This window comes from Ursus arctos, unplaced genomic scaffold, assembly GCF_023065955.2.
Source record: "Ursus arctos isolate Adak ecotype North America unplaced genomic scaffold, UrsArc2.0 scaffold_21, whole genome shotgun sequence".
Lineage (NCBI taxonomy): Eukaryota > Metazoa > Chordata > Mammalia > Carnivora > Ursidae > Ursus > Ursus arctos.
In genome coordinates this window covers 24,447,894-24,461,622 of record NW_026622886.1, presented here as the reverse complement: position 1 = coordinate 24,461,622, position 13,729 = coordinate 24,447,894, and the positions used below count along the sequence as shown (strand labels likewise).

At 37.5% G+C, this 13,729-nt stretch overlaps 1 protein-coding gene across 2 annotated transcripts in view; it reads right to left on the bottom strand.

The window, feature by feature from the left end:
* Nucleotides 1–13,729, bottom strand: part of CEP290 (centrosomal protein 290) — an 81,125-nt gene that overhangs the window by 4,190 nt on the left and 63,206 nt on the right. The window contains exons 44-51 of one of the 2 annotated variants that reach the window (XM_026499938.4): nucleotides 11,014–11,148; nucleotides 9,755–9,841; nucleotides 8,208–8,372; nucleotides 7,561–7,683; nucleotides 6,388–6,560; nucleotides 3,026–3,167; nucleotides 1,625–1,698; nucleotides 742–836 (exon numbers count right to left, since the gene is read on the bottom strand). In XM_026499938.4, coding sequence (XP_026355723.2) covers nucleotides 742–836; nucleotides 1,625–1,698; nucleotides 3,026–3,167; nucleotides 6,388–6,560; nucleotides 7,561–7,683; nucleotides 8,208–8,372; nucleotides 9,755–9,841; nucleotides 11,014–11,148 — 994 coding nt within the window. The remainder of the gene's footprint in view (nucleotides 1–741; nucleotides 837–1,624; nucleotides 1,699–3,025; nucleotides 3,168–6,387; nucleotides 6,561–7,560; nucleotides 7,684–8,207; nucleotides 8,373–9,754; nucleotides 9,842–11,013; nucleotides 11,149–13,729) is intronic. The other variant, XM_057316263.1, reaches the window with a different exon arrangement.

Below are 13,729 nucleotides of genomic sequence, written 5' to 3'. Positions count from 1 at the left end.
GTGGCTGAATTCACAAGTACAGACTCTGAAAATAATGAGGGTCAACTGTTAATTGTGTGTGTGTGTATACATAATGCATATATGTACATATGCATACATATGCATATAGCAATACAATGATTAACCACTTGTGAATGGAAGCATGTAGAAGACTAGACAGTTTTACTTTGTAAAAGGGAAGAAGAATGTAGGCAATGTCTACTATGTAGTTTTTAAGTTAATAACAAGAGGATAGGGGCGCTTGGGTGGCTCAGTTGGTTAAGCCATGGTTTGGCTCAGGTCATGATCCCAGGGTCCTGGGATGGAGCCCCCACAATGGGCTCCTCGCTCAGTGGGGAGTCTGCTTCTCTCTCTCTCTGCCCCTCCTCTTGCTTGTGTGCTCTCTCTCTCTCAAATAAATAAAATCTTAAAATAACAAGAGGACAATAATATTTAGAAGATAATGTTCAGAGGGCTTAAAAGGGCCTATCCTTACAAACTGGAAACCACAGACCTAGTGCTCATAGCTTAGCACTGTATCATGATTAAATGTAACATCCATATGGAACATAAAAACACTTGAGTACCTGCTTTTATAAGCAACTCAGAGGACTCGATGGGAACATGACTTGCATGAAGGAAAGAGCTCTGAAAACCTGCTATCAGGGATTTGATTTTATAGGAAGACAGTCATCAGAAATCTGAATACTCTAATTCAAAAACTTGGTTTAGCTAATATCCTAGAAGTAGAAAATACTTTACCAGGTACAGTGCTTTCAGCTCCACTTTGGTCTTTGTCAACTTCTAATTGATGGATTAATTCTGCTTTTTCTTTTTCCAGCTGAGTATTAGCTAATCTAGAACACAATGATTATGTGTTAAAACAACAAAAAAACACGCATTGCTTCACAAAATACATGGGTGTTTCTTATGAACTGTGTAATGTAAATTACTTAGAATTTGCTGATAATTTATAAAGGTAAACATTTATTCATTTACTCTCACTGCTGCAATGCTACCATTCTCAAACTGAGATCAGAGAATGAAAATTCTTCATGATTCTTAAAAGTCTGACCTGATGTCATTTTTAAGAGTTCTCCTATTGGAGAAACCTCATGATTCTGTCTGTTGATTCTGCACAGAATCATGGAAGTAAATAATTTTTTTTCTGTCTTTCATTAATATTTGCCTCTGGGAAACTAAGGTTTAATACATTCTTTACTATATTAAGAAAGCTTAAATTAGAAGCTTGACACTTAATTAGGATCTGGTTTACCCTTTTTTCAGTATCTATTATGTAAGAGAGTTGCCATTAAAAGGATGAAATAAGACTGATAAGCTTGTTAGCTTGGTTGTAAGCAAGGTTGAAAAATCCGAATCTCTAGGGGCGCCTGGGTGGCTCAGTTGTTAAGCATCTGCCTTTGGCTCAGGGCGTGATCCCAGGGTTCTGGGATCAAGCCCCACATCGGGCTCCCTGCTCCGCTGGGAGCCTGCTTCTTCCTCTCCCACTCCCCCTGTTTGTGTTCCCTCTCTCACTGGCTGTCTCTCTCTGTCAAATAAATAAATAAAATCTTAAAAAAAAAATCCGAATCTCTAGATGTAGCAAAGCTGGTTATATTAAAAGTCTTATGAACAGACAATGTACCTTAGAACTTGAAGCTCCTGTTGAAGGCTTTGCTCTGTCTCAACACCTTCAGGGACATGTTTGAGAATCTCAATCTTTGGGCACAATGAAAAGTTAGAAGACAAAGTCTGATATGGAAATATGATGTTTTATAAAGATACACATTTTCAGTAAAGCGAATAAAAAGTTGGGTTTTCAATGACCTGGGTAGCTCAGTTGGTTAAGCAACTGCCTTCGGCTCAGGTCATGATCATGGAGTCCTGGATTTGAGTCCTGCCTTGGGCTCCCCGCTCAGTGGGGAATCTGCTTCTCCCTCTGACCCTCCCCGCTCTCCTGCTCTCTCTCTCTCTCAAATAAATAAAAAATCTTTAAAAAAATAAATGTTTAAAAAAAATAAAAGTTGGGTTTTCAAAAGCACATAAGATATGAGTACATATCTATTGTGTTCTATTCACTATTCGTTCAATAATTACGAGTGCTGCATGCCAGGCATTGTCCTAGACACAGGGAATATAGTGATGGTAAAGTCCCTTCCAGCAATTTCGTATGGTCCTTACGTGTTTAGTGGGGGGGAAGACAAAGACAAACAGCATGTGATGTGATAACAGTGCCAGATGGAAGGAAGGGCTATCAAGAACAACTCACGGTAAGAGGATGGAGAGTCACGGAAGGGGGTACAGGGTTAAGGAAGGTCTGAGGAGTCTCCGTTTACGCAGAGACATAGGGAGTGGGCTATGAGAATATTTGGTGGAGAGTATTCTAGACAAGAGAAACAAGTCCAAGATCCTGAAGCTTGAATGAATTTGGCCTAGTCAAAGGACTGAAAGAAGGCCAATGTGGCTAGAATGTTGTGAATGAGGGGAAGTAAAGATGAGGCTAGAGAGGAAACCAGATGCCAGACCATGTAGGTCTTTACAAGCTGTGAAAAGTACTTGAGAATTTTATTCTGGGGTAATGGGGAACCATTTGGAGACTCCGAGGATGGGATGCTGTGATTTTCTTTATGCTTAGAAGGATGACTCAGCAGCTACGTGGAGAATACATCAGGGATGGGGAGAAGGTAAAGCAAGGCAAGAGTGGAAGCAGGGAGACCTGTTAGGAAATTACTAGAATAGTTCAGGTGTGAGAATAGCTTAGACCAGACTGACAGTGTGGGAGGTGCTGAAACATCAGATTTGGGCTATATTTTGAAAATATAAAGCTGACGTGATTTAATGAAAAAGATATAGGGTAAAACAGATAAAAGAACTGATAATCGAAGGGTTTGGGCTTAAACAAATGGTTGAACGGTAGTGCCATTCACTTCGATGGGCCTTCTAGGGGAGGAATTATCAAGTGTTCATTTTCATCTATGTAAGACAATGCCAGGGAGCGGCTTGACATATAATGCATTATTTTCTCATGGAAAGAAAAATTACTTGCCTGTTGCTCGAGGTCTTCAGTGTATTTCTTAGCTTTTTGTTCCCTCTCTGTTGCTTGTCTTACAAGCTGTTTAAGATCAGTAAGGCTTTGAGTTTTTTTGGCAATATCAGTCTCCAATTCTTTCAACTTGGCTTCGTACATTCTGAAAGTGAAGGGAAAAAATAGTGTAGACATGGAAAATAATTTCTCTCATTGATTTAAAAGCCAATTCAAATTATTGCACTAAAGATAACAGACTTTTACTGTTTCTTCTAGTCAAATCTAGTCAAATTCTACATATTTATTTATTTAGTATCCCTAATTAACAGGCCAATGAAAATAGAGGATTTCAGTATTTCCCAAAGTTATAAACAAGGATGGAGCCCGAATTTGACCACTGTCAAAAACATTAAAATATCTTTTTCAGTCACAAAACAAAAAAATAGTGCAATTCACCCATGAGAATATCAAATTCTGTATTATTGGGCACTCTTAGAAATAATATTTAAAGATCACAAATTAAAGAATTTCATATATACATCATGTACACACACACAGAAACATACAAAAAAAAAGGAGGATCAAGGCAGAACAAAACCAAAGGGCACTACTGGGAGAGGAAAAAATGTGCAAAAGCATGGATGAGAAAATGGCATATAACATAAAAATCTGAACAGATTTGTAACCTTTAAAGAAATGACCAATAGTTAAAAAAAAAAAAAACAACCAAAACCCAGACTCCAAGAAATTTTAAAAACATAAAGCCAAAATGATTTTATAAGCAATCCTTCCACCTTAAAGGGAGACAATGCTTAAAATATTCAAACTTCCCCAGAGAAAAGAAAAAGCAAGGAAGCTTTGGCAACAAAACCTGGTAAGGACAGTACAAGGAAGGGAAATTATTTCAATATATTCAAATGGTTTTTGATAACTCTTAGAAACTATGATTAGAAAGGAATGTTCTTAATCCGACAGACTGTCCACCAGAGGGGTGAAATATCAGAAGCTTATTCCTTCAAATCTCAGCTCAAATGCCCCACCCAATCAGAGGGGCCTTCCCTGCTCACCCCATATGAAATAGCTCCAGCAACCCCAGTCTTAGCAGTCAGTATAAGGCCTGGTAAGAATAGAGGTCATTAGTTTGTTGAGTAAATAACAGAGCAACTAAAGATTTCAGCATGAGGAAGACCTACTAATGTGTCATGGGTCCCAGAGAGATTTCTAAATCACTTTACTGAGATGGGTGTATAATGCCAGCTGCAGATCTTAGCAAGTTTTGTTTTGTTTTGTTTTTTGGGGTTTTTTTGGATTTGAGTCTTGAGGCCAAGGATAAGAATTAGCCTTCACTTTGTCAAGTAGATTCTACAAGGACTTTGTAACTTTTTTAAAAGGGTTTACTAAAGGCCTACCCTATGCTCAGTTACCTTTTCTGTTCTCAGATTAAGAACACACAAATTACGCAGAAGGCAAAGTCATCTTCAATTATGGTTAAATATTACCCCTCTCAAATGTTCATAAACTTTATAAACCCTTTTCATGTTAATAATCTTTTCTGCAGCTTCTCAGAGCCCTTTCTGAAAAGGAAGAACAGGTGATCATCTCCATAGATTAAAAAACAAAACAAAACAAAAACCCCTGAGCTCACAGAAGAGATGTAATTTACTTACAGTCACAGTGAGACTTAAGTTTATTTCTAAAGCCATGGAAGCCACCTAGCTCCACGGGAATGAGGCAAAGTAGGCCATTTAGAGGTACATCTAACATGAAGCAGAGGGTCTGGCCTGTAGCATGAACCGAGTAAATATCTGCAGAGTAAATCTCAAAGTAGCTCCAAATCCTTTCTGAGTCTACATGTGATTGTAGAAGGAAATAAAGGACCAATCAAGCAGTCCACGGAGAGTTGCTGGTTGAGACCCCTGTCCAAGCAGACAACAGAGACCCCTTTTCTCTGATATTATCACATATTATTTCATTTAATCCTCACACTAGCCGTCTTGCAGAGTTAAGAGAGAGCTAGAGGGGAGAGGAGTGGACTCAGTTCTCAGTATGGTGTTAGGACAGGGAACCAGGACCCCTTTCTAGGACTGCCTGGCCATCTGGGCTGCCTTCTAATCTGCCCGCATAGCCTTCCTCCTTGGACTTGGTGGACAGGGGCAGGTACCATGCAGCAGACCCACGTGGGCCTTGCTATATGCAGCCTCATGGTGCTAAGGCTCCCATCCTAGCGGTGGTGATGGTGACTACTGTTCCACCCCGCACTGAGTCCATTCTAAATAACAGGTAGACACTGAAGGGAGACCGGAGATGCACGGACATAAGGAACTCTATGAATATGGTAAGATAAAGACGAGTTTGCCTTTAGAAATGGGGCCAGCAGATATAAAGAACACAACTTCATACAGGATGACTTTAATGGGAAGCCATGGATAGGATCTTATTAGCTTCTGCCTTCTGTACTTGAAGCAGCTGGTTAAGCCTGGAAATGAGAATGACGCCGAACCTTTTCCTGACTCACGAGTCCCGATGAACCACCCATGACAGTGGCGATAAACACAGGAATGTTTACTAGTGAGTTCCTAACACCACTCTGACAGCTACAAAGTTTGTGTGACAGGCAGGAATCGCACCTGTGAAAAAGGCTCACAGGATGGGAGAAGTCTAGTGCTTTCAATGCGACACTGAAGCTACTACTAAATTCATCTGTCAGGGCTGTTTGAAGAACAAGTTGCCCACAATAGAACTCCAAAACTGGGGGCCCCTGGGTGGCTCAGTTGGGGGACCGACTCTTGATTCTGGCTTGGGTCATGATCTCAGGGTCGAGATCGAGCCCGGCACAGGGCTCTGCACACAGCAGGGAGTCTGCTTGGGATTGTCTCTTCCTCTGCCCCTCTTCCCGCTCACACACGTGTGGTCTCTAAAATAAATAATCTTAAAAAACTAAATAAACCTCCAGAATTGCAGCACAGCCCAGATCCAGTAGGCCACAGGTTGTGACAAGACAGCTACACTGTCCCTCGCTTATACTTGAGGGAGAAAATGAACGTAACACAGAAGCTGAGTCAGAGCTGGAGAAAAGCAGCACCCCGGAGAGGCTGGGCACCATTGCTCCCAGCTTGGAGAGGCCCGCTGCTTCCCGATGCCCCCGGGCCCAGCCCCAGCTCTGCTTTGTCCTATGCACTGCCACCCAAACTAGTTAAATATTTGAAGGAAGGAAAAAAACCACTTTTTTGCTGTCCTAGCATTGCCAAAAGTATCCTGTTAAAGCAAACAATCAGTTCATCAAGGAAAGAACTAAGTTAAAGTAGTGTCATATTCTTTATAACAATAATGACAGCATTAGAACTGACTAAGCTTTGTGCAAGTTTTAAACTATTTGTTCTTACCTTGTAACAACAATTGATTTCCAGCTCTTGCTGTCAGCACCTTCAAGCTGTGGGCCTCTGCTCTCTGCCAACTGTAATCTCTTACCAGTCTCTTCTAGCTGAACTGTCATCTTCTCGTTTAGTATCTCTAAATTATTCTTAGCTATCCGTAATTTTTCTGCAGCTTCAGTCTCCTATCATTAAAAACTAATTAGTACAAGATGACAAAACAATACTGTTCTCATAGATGCAATATATTCAAAATTACCACTACAAATAAGAAAAGTAACCTGGCACTCGAAATGCTGATTAAAATTCCAATAAAAATCCAATGTTTTCTTTATAACAGCAATATTATAATAATTAGAACAACAGATCATGTGAATGAGGTTAGAAAAATACATAGCAAGTATTTTACTCTAGTGGTTACATTCGTCATCTTTGTTTGTAGTATTTATCATCTTTGTTTGTAGTATTTATAGATAATGGGATAGTTTGTCTTAATACACTTAGAAGATGTTTTGCTTTGACCAATACTTTGCTTTGAGCTAGCTATGAGCATAAACTATGTGTAAGTACCATAAATTATTTCCACTCTTAAATAGCCATTCAAAGTACACTACATTCTGGCCTCACAGTATATTCCAATACTATTGTAACTAGTTTAAAATCTCAATTTCAGTTTATTCACTGGATCATCCATATAAGTAACACCACCTATTTGTGGGGCAAGGAATATATTTTGCAACTTAAATAGAAAAGAATCTTATTGCTTAACAAAACAGTCTCACATATTCCTTACTTTGTATCAATCATTGTCCTGAGCCATGCTGCACAAATATTAACTCATTTAAATCCTGCAGCAGCCCTGTGAAACATACATTTATTATTCCCAATTTTATAGATGAGGAAACTGAGGGACAGAGAGGGGTCACTAACTTGCCCTTGTTTCCACAGCCAGTAATCGAGCTAGGAGTTGAATCCCAGATGGTAGCTTCTACAGTATCCTGCCTCTTTATTTATTTTATTTTCAATGTGCCTCATGGTGAAAGGATGGCAGCCATAAAAATACAATTCCTATATCTCTTATATCTAGTCTGAATAGACACTCCCATCAACTTTTTCATTCAGTTTTTCAAAGATGTATTAGTTAATTGACATGAAGTAATTATTAATCAGTAATGAAAGTCCTACTTTTTTAAGTTCTTTACGGAGCCTTTCATTTTCAGCAACAATCTTCTCTGTGCCTTTGGTCTTGGATTCATAGTGCATGCTCAGCTGACGTCCAAGATGAACTTTAAGTTTTTCTAATTCAGCCTAGTAAAACAAAACAAAACAAAACTACACATTATCAAAACCAAGAAATAAAAGATGATCCTATAAACTCATAAAACTTAATTCAAAACAGTTTTAGAGCCTATTTTTGATAGAATTAAAGCCTTCCCTCTCATAGTGGTCATCTAGAGCAGAGGTTCCCAACCTTGGCTACACAGTAGGATGAGCTAATGACTTAAAATCACAATATCTATGATAGGACCCACCCCAAAAGATCAATGTCAGGACTGGGGGCTTAGGCATCTGTATATTTGAAAACAGACACAGGTAAGTATTTATGCCGCCAGAGTGAGAACCAATGGTCTTGAAATAAGAAAATGACCAGTGGAGCTACTCTAATTAATCTTAGCCTTGTTTCCAACAAGTCTTTCCATATGTGTAAATCAGTCACTGCACCCATTAAAGCCATTTTATATAGTACGAGTATATTTAAAATCTTCCTTAGAAAAATAAAAATTGTAATAGTAAAAACGTGCCATGCAAATGATCACATTAAAAAAAATTACCTTCAACTTTTCATTTTCCAGCTCAATAGTAGCCATTTTTTCACTGGTAAGTATTCCTGATGCTTTTTTCAACTGTTCATTTTCCCTTTGGACTTTTTCAACTACTTTTTTCATTAAACCGATGGTTTTTTCTAGTTCTGGGATTGTCTTTCCACTTCTACCAGACTACAAAAGAATATATTAACTTTTTATCTAATCAAATATCTGAGAGAGTATAGTATAAAACACCAACAACATAATAGGCTCATTATTACACTAACATTTGAAGCCAAAACCTGTATTCAATTCATCATTACAATAACCCTTTGTGATAGGAATTATAATTCTTGCTTTAAATACAAGAAAATCAAGACTCAGAGAATGATATTCCTAGTCATGCAGCTGTAAGTAACAGCTCAAATACTCCAGCCTTGATGTCTGTTCCAAATGAATAAACCTAAGAACCAAAATATTCTATTTAGTTAATGTTCATTCCTATATACCAGAATTTTCTTTATAAGAAGAAAAAACCCACAAAAGAAAAGTTGTGTCATTAAAGAGTTCATGAGTTACCAAATTTGAATTGCAGCATAATAGACGTGATTTTCTCTAATAGCCATTCATTAGAAATTCAGTTTCTGTCCAATATAAATACAAAAGACATCTGAAATGAAAAAACCTAGTGTAGAGTTATCAGTAGAGATGGGTCACCAATTAATAACTTTAACTGCCTATGCTTTAATGTTTTTAACAGTTGAGCAAAACAATCTGCCTACTTTTCTTTGCATTTTAGTCAGTATTCACACGATGCAATGAATAATCCTACAGTACATAATTTTAATATATACTTTCATAACTAACTTTAGAAAAGGTCGAATATTTTTATTTATGAAATTAATGTTGCTGTCAGTGAGATGTTTGTTCTGAATACTTTTCTAATAATAACTCAGTATTTTTACCAAATCTGTCATATATTTAATATTATTACTTGGTAAGTTTTTATATCGATTGCTTCCATTGTGCCACTTGCTAACGAAATCATTAGGGGCTTAAATCTTTGGCTGGGGCCTCGTAAGCCGCATCTATTCATTGTAAAAAGTGAATACAAAATAACATGGGAAGAAAAATACAAGAATAAAAAAAAATTGGGAAACATATTTACAGAGCATTATACCAAGAAGCTGCCAGGGAAATCATAAAAAATAGTTACAAAATGTCAGAATTGGACTAAGAGCAGTTAGTAGTTACCTTCATGAACAGAAGGAGGATTCCTAGTAGTTAAATGTTTTCGAGGTGTGAAGGGATATGCAATGAAGAAAGATGATGTGGTGTCCCAGTTGAAATGAAATGCGTGTAAGGTGTGACGGGTGATAAAATACATTGACTTGAAACACAAAGAAAAGCTTTATGATGTTTTACGTCGTAGATGCAGCAGAATAAAAACCAAGACTACAGGCAGAAGTAAAAGCACATCACTGCTGTCATGACATATCCAAACTTGCTTTTTCATTACCAACTTATCACTTCTGAAACCAAAACAAATATATGGTATGTTATCATACACTCACCCCTCTAACACGACCAAGTTTCCGCTCAACCTCTGCTTTTTCTTTCTTAAGAAATTCACACATTTCCTTCAAATCCCTTACTTGACTCTGAAAAATTAAAGCAAACACGTAACGGTTTAACACAGCTATAGCCACTGAAAAGGAAAGGGAAATATTTCACGTGAACTATCAATCTCTTCAACTATATGGCCAAACTGAAGGAGACGGTCTCCACAGCAATAAGGAGTTTGAACTAAGACATATGTTGAATTAAAGTTCGCTAATACAAGGATATTTTACATATGAATTTCAAAAAATATTTTGCACTTTACTGACTTAATATATATAGAATTTAGAACTCTGATTTTAACAGCCCCATAAATTACATATGTAGATCCTTACACAGATGGTAGAGAGAAACAGTATTGGTTCTAACAATGTACAACTTAAAATGTTCTAAAGTAGGACATAATTATATCATTACCAGTGAAATTAACAGATTGCTAATATTCTAGGTTAGAAAACAGAACTGAGACAATTAGCCAGCCGGAAGAAAAAAGGACTCCCATAAATAGGATGAGATTTGGAAAACCAAAGATAAACTTACTACAAAGATCAAAATAAAATTCCTAAAAGACATAATTATCCTAATTTTTTTAAACATAAGGACTTAATTTTTTGAAAATATCCTAATATTTAAGAGTGATGATCGTTAATTAAATACACCATCCATCCTCTTGCCTCAGGGCTTTGAACTTGATATTTCTGTTGTCTGGCACTCTTTTTCCAGGACCTGTATGACCCACTTCCTTACCTGTCCCCAAGCTCTCTGCTAAAATATCATCTTATTAAGAAAGCCTTCCCCTATTACCCTAATTCAAATAGCAATTCCATATACTCCCAAACCAACACACACACACACACACACACACACACACACCTTTCACACCAACTGTGCTTTTTCTCCTTACCACTTAACATCAGCTGACACACTATATATTGACTTTTTACTTATTTATTGTCAGTCTTCCCCACTAGAATGTAAGTTCTACGAGTGCAAGAAATTTTTTGATTGCTGTTTCCTAGCACCTCGAAAAGTACCTGACAACAAAGTAGGCTTTCAACAAATAATTGTTACCTGAACAAATGCAGGAAGTGTAACATTACCATAGTATTTTATGAATGTGAGTTTCTGACATCTTCATAAACTAATATGAAGAGGGACAAAAAGGCATTCAGGCATTAGATTTCCTAACTAGAGTAAAGAACATTAAATTTACCTTTAATCTTGGCAAATCTTTATTTGCTTGTTCAAGCTGAAATTTTAGTTCAATATTTTCAGATGACAACTTCAAGTTTTCCCCCTGAAGCTCCTGTTCTCTTTGATAACGATCATCTGACTCTATCTCAGAAGTCTTCAGGAAAATATAGTTAGAAGTATTTTTAAGTTTTAATAACAAAAGTGGCATAAGACATAATGGAATAAGAAAACATTAGCTTAAAAGTGAACATTTTTCCTCAAAAAAATATGGGAAATTGGAGAGCTCTAGAAAAAATTGCCCCAAATAAATTAGAATATAAAAATGGCAGGAGAAAGGGTAATGCAGTTTAATTAATATAGAAAGCAAAGTCAACTATGTCTTAATAATGTCCACACACATAATGTCTCCGTGTGTACTCTCATAGTGACTAAACTAATTTGCGCTAATTTTCCCAGTCCAAAAGTATGGTTATTATTTGTTATGGATTATATTATGCCCTAAACCCTACCCCACCCTCAAATTCATATGTTGAAGTCCTAATCCCAGTACCTCAAAATGTGACCTTATTTGGATATAGGACCTTTTCAGAGGTACTCAAGTTACAGTCATTAGGGTGGGCTCTGACCCAGTAAGGGTGATGTTCTTATGAAGAAGGTTAATATGGATACAGAGAGACGCACAGAGGTGAGATAATGTGAAGAGACAGGGAGAAAATGGCCATCTACAAGCCATGAAGAAGGGCCTGGAATAGATTCTTCCTTCACAGGTTAAAGAAGTCATCAACCCTACCAATACCTTGTTTTTTGGACTTCTGGCTCCCAGAACTGTGAAAATAAATTTCTGTCAGGCCACGAAATCTGTGGTGATTTGTTACAATAGCCCTAGCAAACTAATACACAAACCTATAAAAAGAAATGCCTTAATTTCTTCCTTCTTGGGCAAGCTCTTCTTCATTCCTTGAGTGAAAGCAATCACTTCCTCCTCTGAAATCCAGTTACACTATATTTGAGTTTCTCTTGGCACAAATCCACCTTGGGTTATTATTTATGTTCATTTTTACTTCTCATTCTAAGCGACAAGTCATTCAAAAGAGAAATATGTGCTTGATCACTTTTTTCTATACAGTGGGTAGAATACCACCTACCTCGTAAGATTGCTGTGAGCATCCTATGAAATAATTTTGTGCAAGCACTCAGCATAGCTTTAGTTTGTCCTCCCCCACCCCTTTCTCTTTACACTGGCTTGATGGACTATCAAGTCAATAACTCCTCAGACATTACAGTTTAAAAAATATAGTATTGTACAAATATATCCATTATACATGGCTCTATACCACCTTTTTAATTAACAGTGGGTTAAATACCTCACATTCTAATACATTTACCCTTAAGTAATAAAAACAAAAGTAAAAGAAATTAAAGACATTAAAAAATAGGATACAGAAGAATAAAGAAATTCTAGGCTGGTGGATTCTGACCTGAGGGCATAGAACACAGGCAGAAACACGGCATGTGTCCCCCTGCGTCTACCTGTTCAAAGCAATGTGTGTGCATATGCACATAGACAATGGTAAGAGAAAGCAGACAGACGTATTTGTGGAGGTCTGTACCATGGGAATATGTCTGTGCTTATTCTCTGTCAAATCACCCAAGTATCCATTCTGATTCTGCTGCGAGTAGGCTAACACTAGGCAAATCATGCCGCCTGCAAGGTCCGCGGTTTTTCCATCTTACAAATGAAGGCATGAGATGGGGTAATTTTTAAGGGCTCTTCAGACATGGAAATTTGTAATGCCCTGTCCCTGAGCTCTTCTGTCACACCTCTTCTGTCTGTGGTAGCAATTTAACAAATGATAAACACCTATGGGCACCACTGATTGACAGACATAAAATATAGTAAGTATCACTCACAGAAAAGAGTACTTCTACCTTGTTTCTACTTTATGATCTCACATCAGGGTTTTATTTTATTTATTTATTTACTTTAACACAGTTCTCACTAAAACATGGAGGCAATTATTTAAGCACATATGGATCATCCCCCACTTCTCAAAAAACAAGATTAAAAATATTAGTTGAAATTGTCCCAATTTCTGGAAAATAAATTCTAATGAAACTCTAGTCTGTACAAACAATATAAATAAAATTCTGACATAATGAATTTTATCAGATTTCCAATTCTTGTATAGAAGAGGAATCCTGCTAAAAGGAATACACTGCTGGGGGCGCCTGGGTGGCACAGCTGGCGAAGTGTCCGACTCTTGGTTTCAGGTCGGGTCGTGATCTCAGGGTTGTGAGACTGAGCCCCGCATGGCTCCGCACTCAGCACGGAGTCTGCTTAAGGTTCACTCTCCCTCTCCCTCAGCCTCTGCCTCTGCCCCTCCCCACCACATGCTGTCTCTCTCTCTAAAATAAATAAATCTTAAAAACAAAACAAAAACAGAGGGGGTATACACTGCTAAAAACCAAATTCTTACTGGATGGGAGTTAAAGAAACACACAGTGGAAGCCTCAAATTTTTAATTACTTATTATTAAGTGAAAGAAAAAGCATTATGAACCTAGATACAGAAATGAAATAAGAAGTCACTTTCATCCATTTTCTCTTCACATTTAAATGTTTGTTTTTATTGATGTTTTTAGGACTTGGGTGACTGGAGTATCTATGTGGAAAGCATAAAGAAAAAAAAAGGTAAATGCTATTTGATTTCAACCAGGGGCAAACATGTTGGTCTG